Source organism: Centroberyx gerrardi, chromosome 3 (genome assembly GCF_048128805.1).
Source record: "Centroberyx gerrardi isolate f3 chromosome 3, fCenGer3.hap1.cur.20231027, whole genome shotgun sequence".
In the NCBI taxonomy this organism is placed as follows: Eukaryota; Metazoa; Chordata; class Actinopteri; order Beryciformes; family Berycidae; genus Centroberyx; species Centroberyx gerrardi.
In genome coordinates this window covers 33,510,824-33,530,399 of record NC_135999.1, presented here as the reverse complement: position 1 = coordinate 33,530,399, position 19,576 = coordinate 33,510,824, and the positions used below count along the sequence as shown (strand labels likewise).

Below are 19,576 nucleotides of genomic sequence, written 5' to 3'. Positions count from 1 at the left end.
GTAGTCTGCAGTCACATAGCGACACCTGTCCGTCGGCGATAACAGTCCCCGGTAACCCGGACCAATTATAGGGTCGCACCGTTATTTGTGGGTCATTATTTTTTATTTGCATCGCGCTATTTGCATTGCCTCACACGATGAACACTACATATATTTCTATATGATGTCATTTGTTTTTTTTGTTTCTATGACTACTGCCAGGTCTCTAGCAGCAAGGAGTAGGCAAGAGAAGCCATGTTCAGAAGAACAGTTCATGTTCTTCAATGTTCCATTCATGTTCAGGACAATTCATATTCAGAAGAACCCATTGAGGTTAAAGAACTGTTAATAAAGACGTTTAAATCTTATTTTGTGTTAAAAAATAAAAATAAAGACATTTGAGAAGATTGGAATTTTTTTAACAAAGCTTTTCTTGTGGAATACCTGATGCGGCCCAGCCTCACCCAGACTCTGCCTCCAGCGGCCCCCAGGTAAATTGAGTTTGAGACCCCTGCTCTAAATACACAACCAGCCTATAGAACGCCTATACAATATTATCTCCAAACATTCTAAAAAGTTAACTTTGGCGTACCACAAGGCTCTGTGCTAGGACCTATGCTTTTCTCTATTTACATGCTACCTCTTGGCAAAATTTTCCGTAGCCATGATATTAAATTTCACTGTTACGCGGACGATACCCAACTTTACCTACCCATTAAACCGTACGACCTTTCACAACTCACAAACCTAGAATTATGCCTATCCGCTGTCAAAAAATGGATGTCATGTAACTTCCTGCGACTAAACGGCAATAAAATTGAGATACTAGTTGGTGGCCCAAAAACACAACGGCTTCTTGTTGTGGATGACTTTAAAGAAAGAAAGATTTTTTTTTTAAATCATTTTAATGGGTATCTGGGTAACTTTTCTAACTGCCTGTAAACTAATATGGGGCTTGTAACAAAATTGAAAGGTACTGTCCATAATAACAGAGGTGGATTACACTGATTGGACCATATCTGAATATCAATACAAGGCCAATATCGGCCCCTTATATCAGTCTAACCTTAACACACACACACACACACACACACACACTGCAGATAACAGGGACCACTGCATCCCGGCTGCATGTATGCCTTGTGTTTTGCAGTGTGTGTCTACGTAAGCTTTGTTAGCTGGCTAAGTGGGAGAGAGGGATCTCAGTGAGAAAGGCAAAACACACACTGACAGGTACCCTGTATAGAGAGCCTGGCCGTGTGTGTGTGCTTGTTTGTGTGTGTGTGTGTGTGTGTGTGTGTGTGTTGACAGGTGGATAGTTTCCCGAGGCCAACACATGCAGAGGTTTGGAATCTCTCTCTCTCTCTCTGAAAAGAAGAGCCTTCACATTAGATTTGTTTCTGTGTGAAGAGTGGAAGTTGACCCAAACAAGGTTTTGAGACTTAAATTGTAGGAACTGTGAAAAACTGTGGCAAAAACTGTCACATAGGATTTAAAAAAAAACAATACTTACTAAGTGTTTCATTACAAAACACTGCACTGAGTCTAGAAAATAATAGCAGCAACCTCTTTCCATGAAGTAGATTGAGAAGGTGAATCCGTATTGATTGCATCCATTAAATCCACTTCAGTCATGAAGGAGAGATTAAAGGAGTTTTAAGCCTTGAAACAATTAAGACATGGATTGTGAAGGTGGTGCATCCTCCATATGATGAATTAAAAATTTTATACAAAGTATGTTATATAAAAACTGAGAATGAATGTCATTTAGACACATGAAAAGACTCCAAATCTCCAAAAGGTCTACATTTTAGGAATTAACAGTGAGTCAGTTCCAATAAAAGTGGAGCTATTGAGGTTTCTGGAGGACACTGACAATAATCCCCAGTATGAGATATGACTAAAGGCAAATTTATGGTTTCTGTGGTGTGCCCGGTGTTCGCGGTGCGGAGGGTCTGTGCGTAGAGTGCGGAGCTCCGCAGGGGGTCTGCGGAGGGTCCGCACCGAGCTCCGCGCTCCTCTCAAAAAATGAAACTCGCCGCAGTCAGTTCAGAGGCTATGATTGGTTAATGGTTGCTATGTTAGTTGGTTACCAGGGAAGTAAGTCTAATCGAGCCAAGTGACAGCTGACAACCGGCAAAAATGGACAATAGGAGGAGATTCTGCGCTCTCTACGCGAACACCGCACAGCTACCGCATTTACCATGAAATGCTGTGCCTCTGCGGAGAGAACGGTCTTGCCGTGAACAACGCGGGCACACCGCAGAAACCATAAATTTGCCTTAAGTTGGAGGGCAAGGCTCCATTTGATCCCGGCAACAGCCTGTGATCGTGAGCTGACTCACACTTATTCAACCAGTTTGTGTCTTAACCTCAGTTATGGGCGGCCTTCTGCTTCCTCGAGGACTAACAGAGTTTATCTGGATCTCATAACAAAGCTTGAAGAAGAAGGAAAAAATTGAAAAATGCATACAAAATGTAACTTAGAATGCCGGTCCATGTTGTTGCTGTGCGTAAGGGAAATATTGATATTGTCCCTTTCTTAAAAGTCAGTGTGGTCCACCTCTGATATGATGGATATGATGCAGTTTGATTGATAACATATTTATTGTAGAATTGATCAGTACTACACTGGTTGTCTATGGGAAGACCTTAACCGGAACTTATTCTAACAGAGACATTTAGATCAGATTCCACACAAGTGTGCACTGATCTGTTTGATTAGTATTAGTTTTATCCTGGGTTTAAATGGAGAGTTTTAGTGCCTTGTGGTCGAAATAAGTTCAGATGAAAGATGAAACTTTATTGATCCATGTGGGCCAATAAGCACAAAAGAGAAAATAAAAATAAGCAGTAAAAACAATAAAAGCAATAAAATAGAACACAATAATTGTTTCAAATACATGCTGTTTCAGAGGCTTTTCCACTCTGATAGGAATACAGTTCTGGTGGTAATTTATTTTTGTCATGAAAATGGTCACATTTAAAGATATTGAATATTGGCACAACATGTTGACAATTGGCAGCGTCAAATGTCAGTGCCAATATCAGGCTTCAAAAACCCATATCAGTCAAACCTTACCTAGCACAACTTCAGGATACCTGTGTAGCTGTCACATAGTGTCTGACTGTGGAAGTGACAGAGTGAGAGGCAAGAAGGCAGAAGTAAGACTGTGATTCATAATGTCAAGAAGAAAGTCTGTCTGCCTGTCTGCCTGCCTCTGTGTGTTTTCAATGACGGTAATACAACGCAGATGGGGTAACAAAACCCACCCTCCAAAATGGGATGATTGCGTGTGAGTGGTTGTGTATGTGTGTGTGTGTGTTACAGTGGTTATTGGCGGTATGACTGGTAGTTAGGCCCAAACTTCTTAATCTGGTGAGTGAAATCATAAATAACTCAAGGCTTCCAAACCACAAATACAGCACTTCAAAAGGTACATACACACACACACAAACACACACACACGAAAAGTAATCTGTTTCCCAATGAGGTCTGGAAAACATTCCTCACCAGTGACCACTTTACCAGGTTTTTATTCTTGTGGGGATCGTTCTCACAAAACATTAAAAACACAGATCATATGCACAAATATTCAAACAAACAAACACACACACACACACACACACACACACACACACAAAAACAAACAGAACCACCATGTCACCATAATGAGGCCATCATATGTGACTGGACTCTCATATCCTAACTTAAGGATAGAAGAAAACTTTTTTAGCTTTCTCGTATCTGGAACATTATATCAAGGCACATTTAAGTAGAGCATTTAAGAGTATTTATGATCTTTTTAATGCTGTTTGGAATTTAATTTAAGACCAATTTAACAACCAAAATAAAGAAACAAAGCTAATGAAAGCTGTAAAACTATAAAAGGTCAGTATAAGAAAAAGGACACCAGCAAATGAATAGTTAAGGGACATGAAGTCCAACTGTGTTTAGTAAAGCAGATATGATGCAGATTGTACTACTAACCCTGTTCTGGATTCATCTAAGAGAGAACATGCAGCACAAAGACACCTGTCAGTGCATGGTGAAAAACATAAGAGCTCTAATAATAGCTTTAATACATTTTAATACTTTTTAAGGCCCTAAGTTCAGATAATTGGTTGTGGAAACTCTGGAGGTGGATAAGACAGAGGAGAAGGAGTTACAGCAGGAAAGACCAAAGGGGTGAAAGAGACATTTTAAGGGACAGGAGTTCAGACAAAAAGGACTTTGTCAACCTCAAACTGTTTAGGATAGATACGCTAAAGTCCATCTAAAGCCCTATTGAGACGAGGTTAGTTTTACAGGGGGAGCTAGGGTAATGTAATCATGACCAGAGTGCGTGGACAATTTTAGTCCCGTCTGAATTGGACTAAGCGGACCGCACATGCCTGTGCCAGTAAAACCTCTGGCCTGTTTCACCTCCTGTAAAATGCCCAGTGAAAATAACTGCAGGTAAAACTAGTCCCATCCAAACCGATATCCCTGAGATTGAGTCCTGTTCCTGCCATAAACAGAGTTGTTTTTTTTTGGGACTTTGTCATTTGTCGAGATCAGACCCAAAGTCTCAACTATGGTCCAGAAGTTGCGACTTCTACGCTTGTCCACTCTTGCAGCCAGCTATTCTTCGAGCACGTTAACGTCAGTTGCGGCTGGTACCTATGACGCATGGTACATTTTTGGTGTGATGGTTATCCATTAATGTTGCAGATGTCCACATTGTACTGTAAACTAATCCTGCCTGAATGTGTATTCCTGTAATGTGGCCTTTTTCTTTATTGGCTGCCTCATAGAACAGCACTCAAGACCTTTTCTGAATCGATAGGATCCACTGAAAAAGTTGGCATATATCGACCAAGCAGGTCTTATTTCAATACAATCTCAACTTTTGTACCCGTTTTGCTTGTTAAAGTCATAATCCTAATCATTTTCATATATTGATGTAACACAATAGTGATGCAACCTATATCCAGTTCATGAAAGCTTTTCCATTTGCTGTCCTAAACACCCGGTGTCTGGTAGCTCTTTCCTGGGGGAAAAAATCCTTTGGTGCACAGGAAGTGATGCGTTTTGTTTGGATTTGCGCTTCTTAGATTGCTCACACATTCAATCTCAACGGCATCTAGTGTCTCCAAGCCAGGTTTGGTGAGTTCTTTCTCTCTCTCTGTCCTTTTGGGCTTATTTTTCATGTCTGTTGATCATGTGATATGGGTTTATGAGTAAGTAATTCATCTTGGCTGCATTAGACATTGACTTTCTGTAGTTAAAAAAAACAAAAGAAAAACCTACAGTTGTACTAATGGCATCCATAATGCCATTTTGTTTTTGTCTTTTGCCTTGTAATGCCCTTGTGTTTTTGTTATGTGAGGTTATACTTAGTCACAAGTGTTTTTATTGTTTGTTTTTTTAATCTGTAGTGTTGTTGTTTTTTTATTACTGTTGTCTAAATAAAAATGAATGTGTTGATAGTTTATATCAACATTGCTTTTTTGGCAACAACTTCTATCAGTGACTATTATTCACTGTTTTCTCTATGTTCAACAGCAGAGAGCAGTTGGACAACCACAGCAAAAAAAAAAAAGGTCTCCATTGCTAATAACTTGATTTGTTCCAAATTCCTAATAAAGACTTTAAAATAACGTTTTAAAATACTTTAAGATTTAGTGTTAGATCCTGCACTAGAAACAAAACAGGGACCAAAAGAAGGACAGAAACCAAAATGACCACTACACTAAAAAACATGAGACACAAATGAGACTGTAACAATATTTCCTTCCACAGTCCTGCCAGCCTCCCGGTGAAATCTTGGCTTTGTGTTGAGGAAGTATTAACATCCTCGCTCACTGTGATGGCGAGCAACCAACCAGAACAAGAACAAGTCCAGTCCCATAGAAACAGACGGGAGGGACGTGACTGGAAACGAGATGGAGGCAGACTCCTTTCACGCCAATGTTGAAATTCTCTTTCCCACTCCCTTTGTATGGGGTGATGAGGGTTAAGTTGCTACTGGACACGCCAAGACAATTGTGAGAGGTGGGCGGTTCCCAGCTGAGGTGCAAAGATTCATTGTGAACGCCGAAATTTCACGTTAACTTGTACTTTATTTTATCATTAATTATAATAAATTTTAAACAATTATGAATGGTAAAATGCACCATATCATTTATTTTAATTTATTTAAAATGCATGTAAACATATTATTATTATTACATTTTATATTATTATAACATCACATTAGATATTATTATTTTATATTGTTATTATTACATTTTACATACATATATTATCATGGTCTGTACAGGATTATGGGCTGAGGAAACCGAAATGAGAGCAGTGATTCAGGCGGAGGGCGTCACACTCTAATGTGAAGTGATGCTGATCCACCGACCATAACATGACCAAAGCATTCCCGGTAGCAGCTCTGTGTCCCGTGGTAACACAGCGGTGAATGGGGCCTCTGGTATCAAAGCCTTGTGTTTGGGGGTTGAGTGGGTTGGGTGGGGTGGGGGGTGCATGTTAAACCAAAGTTTGAGACACTGGTCACAGCCAGAGTCACTCACCGACTTAGTAACTACCACTTGTTGAAAATTCATCTGTGATCGCAACAATAGGGAACGTTGGAATTTTGTGATTTTAACAATTTTGCAGTAAGCATGACAGATCACAACTCATGTCTTCAGTGATAATGGTGTTCCTAAATGTCTTTAGATATATGAAGGTAATATTATGATTTTCATGTTTTATAGAATAGTTATTTTAAATTAAAACAAAAATCTGCATTTAAAATTTTTAAAAACCAAGACGGCAACACTTCAAATTTGCTTGGACACTAGACAAGCATCCCCCCCAAATATCTGTTAATGCTGCTATGTAAAAATAAGGTGCTTGGTGGACGGAGGGCTTTAGGCATAACTTTTATTTTACCTCACAACACATTTTTGTAAGACCTTACGTTTCCCCCAAAATCCAAAAGAAAGAGACATTTCATAATTGGTGTTTAAGATGGGCCGCCATTCCCCCTTTTCAGAAAATTGCCTCCTGAATATATGAACATGTGTAAAACTGGGAGAAACATCTTCTGAAAGGATATTCAGATTCTTTTTTTTTTTTTTCATTAAATTTAATAACTCAAATTATTCACCATGATTGCATCAACTGGAAAAAGGACTGAAATCAGGTTAAAATAACACAAGTCTGAAAAGCCTCTGAAATATAAATGAAAAGAAGGCAAACAAATTGTCTCCAAAATCTCAGTGTGCGTCTCTACCTCCATCTTTCATCAGCAAATGAAAGGGGGGAAATTATAAAAGCTTTCCTTAATTAACGGCACAACAAGAGATAACGAGTGCCGCCGTTCAATTAAAAATTATATTAATTTTAAATGAGCTCCAATTAGGCCAGCAGTGAAAATGAAGGCGATAAGATAATTGAGTAATTATGATTTTTTCCTTTCTCAAATATTGACGCTGTGTTAATTGGAGCTGGAGAACAATGAATGCACTCTGTAATTAAGCAGACTTCCTCTATTGTTTTAGTTTCACCTGCTTCTCGAGATTTTTTCACAAGATTTAGAAGGGTGCATCACTTCCAACGGTGCCCTCCATTTACCCATCATCAAACATTCATCTATCAATCTTTCTTTTCAATTGACTGCCTGCCCATTCGTCCATACTCGGACCATTCATCGGTCGAGCAAGTTCCAAAAATTTTGTGCTGGTATAGAGATTCCCTGCCATTGAATATATGGAAGAGCTGCTAACCACCAAAAACAATTTTAGAGTAGGAGAGTTTTAGTGTTCCATGATGGTTTAAATGCTGTTACAATGTTGTTGTTTTTTCACCCTGAGAAGAATAAAAATCTGGATAAAACACTGCATTCTTGGATTCTTCATTCTTCATTCCTTGGCATGAAAATGGCCAAATTTAAAGATGTTGACTGTCCACAGCTTCAATCCAAAAATATCGGTGTGGGTATTGGCCTGCAAAAACCCATTTCGGTCAAACCCTAAATCAAACACAGGCTGCTTCAATCAAGACTAGACCAATCTCCTATTACCGACTCAGATGGTAGCCTTATCAAAGTCGCCTCCCTGAATATTTGACAAAAGACCATGGTAACTGAACTCATCCAAGACTGAAGAAACACTCATTGACCACAGGAATTTTGACATCACCAAGTTCTAGTCATCATTTATGAAAAGTGTTTGTGGCATCCTAAATTATTCTCAGAGCAAATTCTTTCCACTATTTCGTTTATTTTCATTAAAAGCCAAATCTATTTTTGGAGTGATGCATCCAACTACTACTGTTGTTTAAATAGTGATTTACTGGATCGAAGATATGTTGTAGCACTCAAAATTTACTTGACTAAGGTTTGGATACAAGGACAAGGAAGGTATATGAAAGCTCAGCATGAATTTTTAATGGATTTTGTATCTGTATAACGTTTGCTTGCATCTGTAGTGATTGTAACCATTGCAGTAAAACAACTGTATTTTGAGTCATGATGGCTTATGATAGCTGAATAGCTGAAAAATGTGTATTTTTCATGCCAAGTCAAACTCAAGAATTAATGTGAATATTTGGATCTAAAATTGACATAACCAAATCAAGTAATAACTGCATGTTTATGTCAGTAAAGCATAAATGAAAATGAAAATTATTTTTCAGCAATTCATCTCTTTTCATGAAGCAGCGCTGGACCACCACAGAATGAATGAATGAATGAATGAATGGACAGAACAAATAAATAAAAGTCAACAATTACGAAAATGGAAAATTCAAAAAAATGTTACATCTTAGCTCAAATCTTAGCAGAAATATAGTCCTAATGTTCAGATGTATTGCTTCCATAGTAGAAAACAAAGGGGCAGTTTTACCAGTGGAGCTGCAACTGGGACCAAAACATCGACATAATGTTAATGATTTCTTTCAGGACTATTTTAGAGCTGCTTTGGGCTCTGTAATAAAAGCCAAGTAATTGTACACTTCTCTATTGATTACAACTAATAAATGCATTTTTTTTTTTTTTGCTAATAGACCATTATATAATGATTAGCCTGATTAATATTTCCAATATATTTCTAGACCATTGTAATTTCAGACGTGTCCAAAACCCACTATGTGCTAATTTGACATTTCACTGTGCTGAAATTATTTCCTTAATGGAACTTGTGCGATAACAATAGACTGTGTATTTCTGCTTTAAAAACAAAGAAGCTTGCTTATGATGCTTACTATGACAAAGCCATAAGTCTGTTCATAAGTATCTAAATCCAATACGCGCGCGCACGCATGTGCGTGTGTGTCTCTGTGTGTGTGTGTGTGTGTGTGCGCATGTGCATGTGTGTTGTCTGAGTGTCCTATTTCAGAGTCAAACCATGCCTGTTAACCAGTCAGTCAATAGAGTGGTTTGCACTACAGGCTTTTTTACAGACCGTTTTGGACTAACTCCAGGACACGCATCACAACTGGACTTGGTCCTGATTGGCTCCCTCACTAGAAAACTAGTGAAATCCTTCCAATCAGGTCAGTTTGCAGCATTTTTACTGGAAAGCCCCCACTCAGCAGGTTTACCTCATTTGAATTACAGGAGCTACAGTGCTTGGCCAATCAGGGTCCAGTATTGTGACTGTTGACATTTGCGTTGCCCAAAATAAAATACGGTTCCCCATGCAACAGCTAATGCTATGTCAATAACATTTGGCAACGTTAGCTCGCTAGTTAGCATAGAATGTTGGCAACTTTACATGTCAAATTTATATTTAAACCATTTGCCACACAGGTGTGTGATTTAAGGTCATGTGATGCTGCGTTGCTGCATTGAGAAATTGTGCTTGAGCTTCATACAGGGAAATTCCAACATGAACGGCCGTTCCATTGCATTTTTGCAGCATTTGTCTTCACATTCATTCAATAAATAACTGCATTCATTTGGAAAACATCACAAAGAACATTATTCTTACCCTGAACCACAGTATTCAAAAAAATCTTGAAAATTGATAATATGGAATCTTCAAAGCATTCATACTTTCCTTTTAGAATTTCATCTATAGTTGAAAATTGACAAGATGTGGATATTAGATGTGAAAAAGATCATCAAGACTAACCATCATAATTAATAATCAGGATTGCAATATCAGGGTTATCATTTCAGCCATGGTGTACAACAACTCCCTGACAGTATGCTGCGTCTCGGCCAATGCTGCTTATCAATGCCACTTGGTTCCAGGAAGGTTAAAAAGCAAAAGACTGGAGGTTTAAAACATTCCAGAGGCCAGATGTCACATCTCTGAGATACTGGGCTCCGGTTGAGATGAGGGAGGGTTGGGATGTCTGCTCCACTTACTCTTTATCTAAAGTCAACATCTGCACTGGCCAATTCTCAACTGTGTAAACAGTGTGTGTGTGTGTGTGTGTGTTTGTGTGTGTGTGAGTGAGTGAGTGAGTGAGTGAGTGAGTGAGTGAGTGAGTGAGTGAGTGAGTGAGTGAGCGAGCGAGAGAGAGAGAGAGAGAGAGAGAGAGAGAGTGAGTATGTGTGTCTGTGAGCAACCACCAGGAAGCTTCAAGCACTGTCTGTGTGTGTGTTTGTGTGTGTGTATGTGACCACCTCTGAGAAAATACAAACAGTGTGTAGGACTGTGTGGGCCGGTCAAGAATGACAGAAAGCATGTCTATATTCTTGTTTGTGTGTATTCATGTGTGTGGTAAACAAAAAGCTTACACTCTGAAAATTATACTGGAAAGGAAATGAAAGGAAAAGAAAGGAAAGGAGGTAAGAGGAAAGAAGGTGAGAGGAGGCGAGGAGACGAGAGGATGAAAGTAGGGCCCTTTGACTAACTTGCACAGTAATATGTAGGTGTGCATAGGCAAGCAAACAGAGGGCAGTGTGTGTGTGTGTGTGTGTGTGTGTGTGCATGTGGACTCTCACCTTGTCTGTTATAATCGTCCTGTTCACGGTGAACCATGTCCTTGTGTCCCCTGGTTGTCCCGTACAGTAACCTAGCAACAGTAACCAAGGACAACGGTCAACACTTGCTGTAGCATAATAAGGGATCAAACACGATGGGGTGTGTGGTTGTCAAAAAATAACACAATGCCAAGGCTCAGCACCGTTAATATGCAGCGGAAGGCGGCTTGCCTCTGCCGACTGCGTTACTCGTCACCTATTATCCTGCTTATACCAGGGCCACTACCCAAAGATAAAGAGTCAGTGCTGGAGGAATTCAGGAAAATATTATCTATCCAGCTCACTGCTGACTTTCAGACATACAGCGGATCTGCAGGTTGCAGAAAGCCAAATTGAAGACTTGTTAATACTTTTGAAGGCCTTAAATTTAGATAATTTCAGACTGTGTAAAGACCCATGAATACCCTGAACATAGTCTGTGTGTAACTTTGGAAGCTGCTTGAAAACCACCTGTTGCATGTGTACTAGCTTATAGCGTCTACCATTAGAAATTGGAACTTGATGACTTTGGCGCCCCTTGAGTCCCTTAGTGGTAGTGTTTCACGTCAGCTGTCGCAAAAAGACACTACCCGCTTGTTCCCCCCTCTGCAGACTGCAGAGAGAAGACACACGTGTATGCAGAAGAGGTGACGGGAAACCGTCATAATGCAAACTGAATAATGGAAGTGGAATAAACTTGTGTAAGGAGGTGAGTTTTTTTCCCCACGGTGCAAGATGTGTTCATCAGGAGCCAAATTCAGGTCAGTCAAACGACGCTTCCTCATCTCATACTGTGTGATGCTCGCTTGTCCAGTGTCAGGTATAGCTTTGTAACTGCGGTGGCTAATATATGTGTGACCAAACATATATATTTTTGCCTGCAAATATTTTAGTTACAGCTAGATTGAGCTAGCAAAACAGTTTTTTGCATATCCGGTTTGGAATTTATTACATTTGCCCAATGCTAATGAAACAGTGCGCACTCACCACATATTGAGTGATGGTCGCTTAACCACTGCTCATAATACAGTGTGTGCTTCTAACTGTGGTGGCTAATCTATGTGTAACAAAACTGTCACCACCACCTGCTTTTCATCATTTGCATATTCACTAAGCAATTCATTATTATTCTTTTTTTCCCCAAAAAAAACATGTTACATTGTGTCATAGGATGTTCATCATTGTCTTTGGAAACATGTACAAGAGGCATACACACTGAATTTGCACTGAATGATCTACTATGTGCTCTACAGAACCTGCACACAGGCTAGATAATCAGGGTGGCTGTTAAGTTAACATGTTGATTTTCATTGACTGATAATAAGGTCGCACTAATGTGGCTCCGTCATGATAATCAAAGTACTAGTAAAGTTATGAATAAATTCAAATTACCAAACTGCAGCTTTTGCACACTGCACTGCTGTTACCATTGAGATTTATGAATAATAACCAGTGGTTTTCCCAAACTGAATAGATATTGTCCCCCTTCAAACCAAACTGCTTTACTGTATCTCTTGCTCTTTCTTGATTTATCTAAGGTGTACAGTCTATTAATTCACTCAAAACATTTTTTTTTTTTGAAATTGTGGTCATGTTGTATACAAGATGGCTTTCCCAAACTGAATAAATGCTGTGCTTCTCAACACCAAACAGCAGTAGAAGAAGGTTTAATTCCTACTCAAGATCACCAAAATAACAAACAACCAATATTACGGAGTGTAAAGATAAGATTACCTTGACAATATTTGTGTGAGCAGATTATGATCATGTAAGAGAGAAGAGGTAGGAAAGAAGGGATGGAGTAAGAATGGAGTAAGAGCAAAGGAGAGAGACAGAGGGTATTTTCTTTAGAGTGAGTACGGAGGGGAAATTATTCAGTGGGAGAGGATGATACAAGATATACAGATATATAATATCAAAAGGGTGTTCTTTACTGCAATTATGTTTTTGACGGTGATGTGGCTAGGTACAAGGAACGGGTACCTCTGCTTTTCTACAATAGTTACCGATGCATGTGTACAGCCTGAAGAGTTTTGTAGTGCTGTACTTCTAAGAATAAAAAAAAAAAAAAAAAGAGAAAACAAGAAGTAGCACCCAGGTAATCGCTGAACCTCAACAACCAATAAAGCATGGCCTACCGTGCTTTAAGGCAATTATCAGCGCAGTTGTAAAGTGTTTTGGACCGGCCGCATTGGCTGAAACTTCCTGTTGTATAATAGCAGTAATACCCGAGAGGGCAATCTTTACTGTGATTATGAATATGACGGTGATGCAGCTAGGTATGAAACATAGTCGAGTACTGTTGGCAGCACTGAAGTACCAATTAGAGCAGTAAAAAAGGCCCTCTGGGGTATTATAGCTTTTATACAACAGTTACACTAATACGTGAGTGCTGCCTGAAATGTTTTCTTCAGAGTAGTGTTCAGACTTGATAATAAAAAAAACAGGAGAAAGTAAGAAAAATCACAAAAGACCTCCCTGGTTACCAAGAGACTTAGCTATAAGTTACATTCTGATTGGAAATATCAGCTGGGTTAGAATGTGTCTCTACCCCCAAAATCCATTGGCCTTTCAAGCGTGAAGCAAGCAGGTTCCTCCAATCAGATTAAAACCAATAGCAGTAATGCTATGCAGCTGCTATTTGACCCAAGTCTGATATCTATCCATTTGGGGATGCAAAATGGCACATCAGGACGTAATGATGGCAATCGGTGGTCTAACCTGGTCTGGTCTTGGTGCTGGTCGAAGGCCTTCAGCGTTTCGCTGGATGAGTATGACTTCTGAGTGGGGACCCGGGGCCCCTGGGAGCCGATACCGCAGTCTTCACTGTCCCCTGATGAACCTTACATACATGCAGATGCAAATATATGAGCGTAACATAGGCGGAAAAACACACACATGAACAAATGAGCTGGAGCAGTCGGACGTCAGGGAAGCAGGGCCTCAGAGGGCAAGACAGAGGGAACAAAAAAGGGAGGGAACAAAAACGGCTCAACGAATCAAAGGATTAGAACTGAGTAACCGTCTCCATATTGTTCTCTAATCGCCATGTTCTGTATAGCTCCTCATGATAATGGATGTGAATAATGAACCCAGTATTGTATATGAATCTGAGACTCTAGCAAAGAGAACAAAACCCAACAGCTGTTTGACTTAAAAGAGCAGGAAACGGCTGTATTATCAAATGAATAATGAATATTTCTCGGCATAACTAAGCAATTTATATCAACTTTGATGATAAATTAGTGACTACTGAAGCTCTTTCAGCAGTGCTGCACCCACCGTGGCCCTGCTTTATGTCTGTATGTCCCTCCGTCCATCAGTAGGATTTGACTGCCTCACCAGCTAAGGACATGCACTAACTTACTGTGGATCTTGTTGATTTTGTAGTTGTTTCAGTCATACTGTCATTTGGGATACAAGGGGATAGGTGTGAAGAATGGGGTCATTGAGTTGGGATCACTGCCTAAATAAAGAGTTGGTTACAACAAATGAATGAATGAACAAACACACAAGTCCACCAGCTGAGCCACCCAGCACTTTGTTCCCTACCTGAATATCTCCTCTCCTTGTTCTGAAGGAAGAAATGAATTACTGAATGAAGGAACACAGAGAAAAATGAAAAAAAAAAACTAAGACATAAGTACAAAAAAAACAAAAAGAAAACAAAAACAGCTCTAACTCTGTGCAATGAGAGAATGACATTTTAAATGAAATGATAGAGGTAGAGACAGAGCAGTGCTTCCTCCTGCACTGTAGTAACTATGAAGAAGTAAGAGAAACTTACCGTCCTAAATTCAAAATAATGTGTAATCAATTTGAACTTTCTCTACAGCATGTGCTGGGATGAGAAATATGTAAAATATGTATTAACCTTTCACAATTTCACATTGGAGAGACGTTAACAATGGAAACAATAATGTTGGGAATGGAGGTTGTATGATTCTAGATACATTTACCCGCTGAATAATTGATTGATTTGATAATATTAATCAATATCATGGATGCCAACTGAATTTGTTCATAATGGTTGTGCTTGCTTTGGTAATATGTACTTTTGTACATAGTAGTAGTAGTACTAGTAGCAGTAGGCTTGGGCAATATATATAATTTAATATTGCGATACTGCCCTGCCAAAATATCACGATACACAATATTTTCTCTACCACTTGTAGATTATAGGTTTATAAGTTTAAAAGCTTGTACAATTGTGGTCTAAGCAACACATGGTGCCATGGCCAGGAGGGGTGGGGAACATTTCTTTTTTTTTTTTTTCATTAGATATCACGGGAATATCGTGGGAAATATCGCAATATTCACAAAATATCAGCCTAAGTCTAAGTAGCAGTAGTAATAAAGCACCTCTGAACTGAATGAATTAATGAATGAATGAATGAATGAATGATCTCACCAGTGTATGGTCTCTCCTTGTCCTTGCGGCCCTTGGTCAGTGAGCAGTATGGACGTCGCTCTTTCACTTCCATAGTTCTGCTGCTGGCGCCGCTGGCAAACATACAGGCATGCTGCTATACAGCCGCAGAGACAGAGAGACAGACAGGCTGATAGACAGAGAGAGAGGGAAAGGATGAAGGCAGAGAGAGACAGAGAGAGATAGAGAGAGAGAAAGAGAGAGAAGGATGGTCGGACTCCACCTGCAGACACAGAGAGAAAGAAGGAGAGAGAGAAAATCAATGAGAAAGTCAAAGAATGAGTGATGTAGCCCAACGTCCTGGCTTTCATGGCATTTGACCGCACAGTTGAGAGAAAGAGAGAGAGGAAGAGGTTAGACTGATATGTTACTTTGCCGATATACTGTATGTGCTTTAATTAAGTCAGATATCATCCAGTCAGTGTTGTCCACCCCGATATGATGGAGGTTCCTCCCTGACCACAGCTACAGAAAAACAGATGCATTTTATTGATTCATTAAATTGTTCAATAATGTTTTTTGGCACATTACTTCTTCCTTTATAGGCCTAATATATCCCAGCCCCACCTAAAAGAGTTTCATTAGTATGGGTGTCACGGGACTAATGCGGGCCTGTGGTGTAAGACGCATGCACCTGCGTAAACAGTCGCATTCACATTCAGTTCTATCAGCACACACAAGTGTTTGTTAATTGCTCCCCATACTTCTGGTAAATGCATATTTACCTTAGTTTGCAGCATTGGCATTTTCAGTCAATGCTGAGTTTATATCAGGAGGCCCGCCAGCAATGCCATGTTGAATATTGCGTTTGTGCACAAATACGTGTTTATTTCTGTATTCCTTGTGAAATTACAGAGACATACATATTTCTAAGACTGCCATTTATTGCAGTTGTTTAAGACTGCAAATTGAATTGTCACCTCTCTTTTGCTCCCGTTTCATTCCTTATTTTAATATGCCCTCCTCAACTTCCTCTTGGCGTTTCCCCTCAGGTGAATCCCTGCTGCCATCTTAAGTGTCGCTCCATTACTCTGTTAACTCAGGTGAACTTTCTGAGATCGACCCTTCGAGGGCCGAGGGAGCAAGTCAACAAGGATGTAGACTTCAGGAGTGCATCTTGCCCAGAATGTATTGTGATATTTTGTAATTCCCTCTGCACCAACATGGTGGAACAAGTGATATAAAAGTGTAAATAAACAAACAAGATTCAGATAATTTAATCTTATTTATGAAATTAACTCATCATTAAAGACTCTACTTCTACCATCAACCTAATAATGGGTTTCAATAGAGAATTTTTGTGTCCCATGATCTAAATGCTGTTTCAGAGGCTCTTCCACCTTGACAGGAATACAATTCTGGGGGAAACACTGAATACTTGTCATTTTTAGGGCATGAAAATGTGTCAAATTTAAAAGTTGCAGCCAAAAGTCAGCAACCTCAGTATAAAAATATCAGTATTGGCCTTCAAAAACCCATATCAATCTAGATGGAGATGGAGAGCAAAAGAGACAGAGACAGAGGGTAAAAGAAAGTAGAGTTGCATGTATGTGACCATACAGAAAACTAGGATTAATAGTTTCAGTGACACAGTTGGAGAGAGAAAAGAGAAAGACAGAGAAAAGGAAAAGATGGGAGATATGATACAAGAAGGAGGGGGTGATAAAAAGAGGTGTGAGAGCGGTTATTTCATGTAAAAATGTCTTGATGCTTTGACAATATCGTTCTTGACTTCCATGCCAATCGATCACAGTGAACTGAATATTAAATTGAGACACAGATAAAAAAAAAGGCGAGAGAAAGAGGGATGAGAGGACAGAGGGCGAGTGAGCAAAAGAGAAAGAGGGTCAAGCGAGGGTGAGAGCGAGAGCGAGAGAGAGAGAGAGAGAGAGAGAGGGAGAGAGAGAGAGAGAGAGCGAGAGAGAAAGAGAGAGGGAGAGAGAGAGAGAGACGCAAAGACAGGCAGTAGTGGTCAGATAGGTTTATAAACCGTCAACTTAATCTGAGACACTGAGCCTTAAATCTCCTACCTTCTGGACCTGCCTCTGTGTGTGTGTCAGTGTGTGTGTGTGTGTGTGTGTGTGTGTGCTTGTGTCCTGACCCGGTCCGTTGTGTTTGACTGTTTCGTTAGGTATGTGTGTGTGCGTGTGTGTTTTATGTCTATGCACGAGCTCTACAAATGCAACTCCCAGAGAATGACTTGTGAGGACATTTCTGTAGCAACTGATATACAAATGCCAATTAGAAGTGTCAGTGTTAAAAGACATCTGACAATCACCACTTTAATATGTGAGTTTTCAAAGCGACATGAGGCAACTGACAAAATGATTTAAGGTGACAAGTTGAACAGTGTGGAAAATCATGGCAACATATGCCAAGCACAGGCAAACTGCTTCAGCAAAGAGGAACAGCGGTCAAGTTGAAGCTCACTGACAGGGATGGACAGACACTGAACAGGACAGCTGCTAAATACCACAAAACTACAGACTCAGACATTAACACAGAACTGAAACTATACTGAGCTTCACAGCTGCCATTCAGAAACCACTTGACCTGGTGTAAGGAGCACAAAACCTGGAGTCCTGAGCAAAGGGAAAAGTAGTCCGGTCTGATGAGTTTCTGATGAGTGGTTTACGTTTGGAGAAAGACAAAAGACGTCTTCAACCTACAATGTCTGTTGCCAAATGTTAAACATGGTGGTGGACGCTTTCCTTCTTGAAGAAAGGTCCAATATCCCACTACACACAGTTCAGGGTGCAGGATGACAGCAGGGCAAGGAGGACTGAAGCTGTTCCCTTAGATACATACTTGATATAGATTGTTAGGTGTTTCTGTTACTTTGTCTGCTCGTGTGTGTGTAGTCATGGCAATCTGTCCGCATTGGCCTTTTGTGTGTTTCGCAGAGACAAGTCCAAGGACGAGGATTGTGTGTGTGTGTGTGTATGCCTTTGGGTGTATGTGCAAGTGTGTCTGTCAATGTGTCCATTTGTGAATGTGTTTGAGAGAATAGGAACATATTTGTGAGTGTGTATGTGTGTATGTAATTGTGAGATTGTGAGTGTGTATGCATGTGTGTGTATATTGTATTTATTTTTAAGCATGTCTGTGGGTGTGCATTTGAGTCAGTGTGTGTGTTCATGTGTGTGTGTGTGTGTGTGCATGCGCGCGCGAGAGAGAGACATCAACCCATCTCTACCATATCTGCTCTATATTCATAACTGCTGATAAGTCTTGTCATATCTGGTATGAGGCCCACTCATAACACCCTCCCCCACACACACACACACACACACACACACACACATACACACACACACACTCACTGTATATATGAATGTAGTGGGGGCGCAGGGAGGCGTTGTCCTAACTGTTTATCACAGCAGAGCCCGACGCTGTCGCCGCTTCTCTTAATCGCTCCGCTCTTAATTTATATGTTGGCTGAACTCCCCGGCTTCAAGGGCTCCCAAGAACACACACATTATGCACTCTATTACACCCCTCCCTCTCTCTCTCTCTCTCTCTCCTTTCACTCCCTCTATCTTTAATTCCTCTCTCTCTCCGTTTATCTCATCTCCCGCTATCCTTCCCTTCGCCTTTCAGACACAATCAATGACTATTGGAAGTTGTAAGGATAAAGAGAGAATATCGGGGGTTCGACTGATATGGGTACTGATATTTTTTGGACCAGCAACTAGTACTACTACTACTGCTAATACTACTACTAATAATAATAGTAATAAAACATATCTATGTGTACTTGTGTGGAATCTGATCAAATTGTCTCATTTTCCCATAGACAACCAATCATATCCATCATATCAGAGGTGGACCACACTGACTGGACCAGATCTGATTTTTTATAAAAGGACAATATCGGACACATACAGTGTATCAATTTTATCCTAGGAGAAAAGAAAAAAAAGAGATAGAGGGAACGAGTGAGAGACAGAGTACATCCTTTTGTTATCAATTCTCCATCCACCCTTTCCTTTCCTTAAAGTATTATAAGTAAATTATAAAATTAATTGGAATGGGATGGGAGGCTGGTAGGAGACAGTGAGATGCCAAGAGCAGAGAGGTAATGGAGAAGGAGAAAGAAATAGGAATACAAAGGGGGAAGAGAAGTTGATGGATGGACAAAAGCAGGGAGAGATGAAATGGAAAAGACAAGGTGGAAGAAGAGAGTGGAAGAAATAAAAGTAAAAGAGAATGACAG

The 19,576-nt window shown here is 40.0% G+C and overlaps 1 protein-coding gene across 5 annotated transcripts in view; it reads right to left on the bottom strand.

Moving 5' to 3' along the window:
* tenm3 (teneurin transmembrane protein 3) overlaps nt 1-15,445 on the bottom strand; it is a 284,166-nt gene extending 268,721 nt beyond the window's left edge. For 4 of the 5 annotated variants that reach the window (XM_078282760.1, XM_078282758.1, XM_078282762.1 and 1 more), the window contains exons 1-3: nt 15,343-15,415; nt 13,653-13,773; nt 10,914-10,984 (exon numbers count right to left, since the gene is read on the bottom strand). In XM_078282760.1, coding sequence (XP_078138886.1) covers nt 10,914-10,984; nt 13,653-13,773; nt 15,343-15,415 — 265 coding nt within the window. Of the gene's footprint in view, nt 1-10,913; nt 10,985-13,652; nt 13,774-15,342 lie in introns of all 5 variants that reach the window. The other variant, XM_078282759.1, reaches the window with a different exon arrangement.
* Between the last annotated feature and the right edge of the window lie 4,131 nt (nt 15,446-19,576).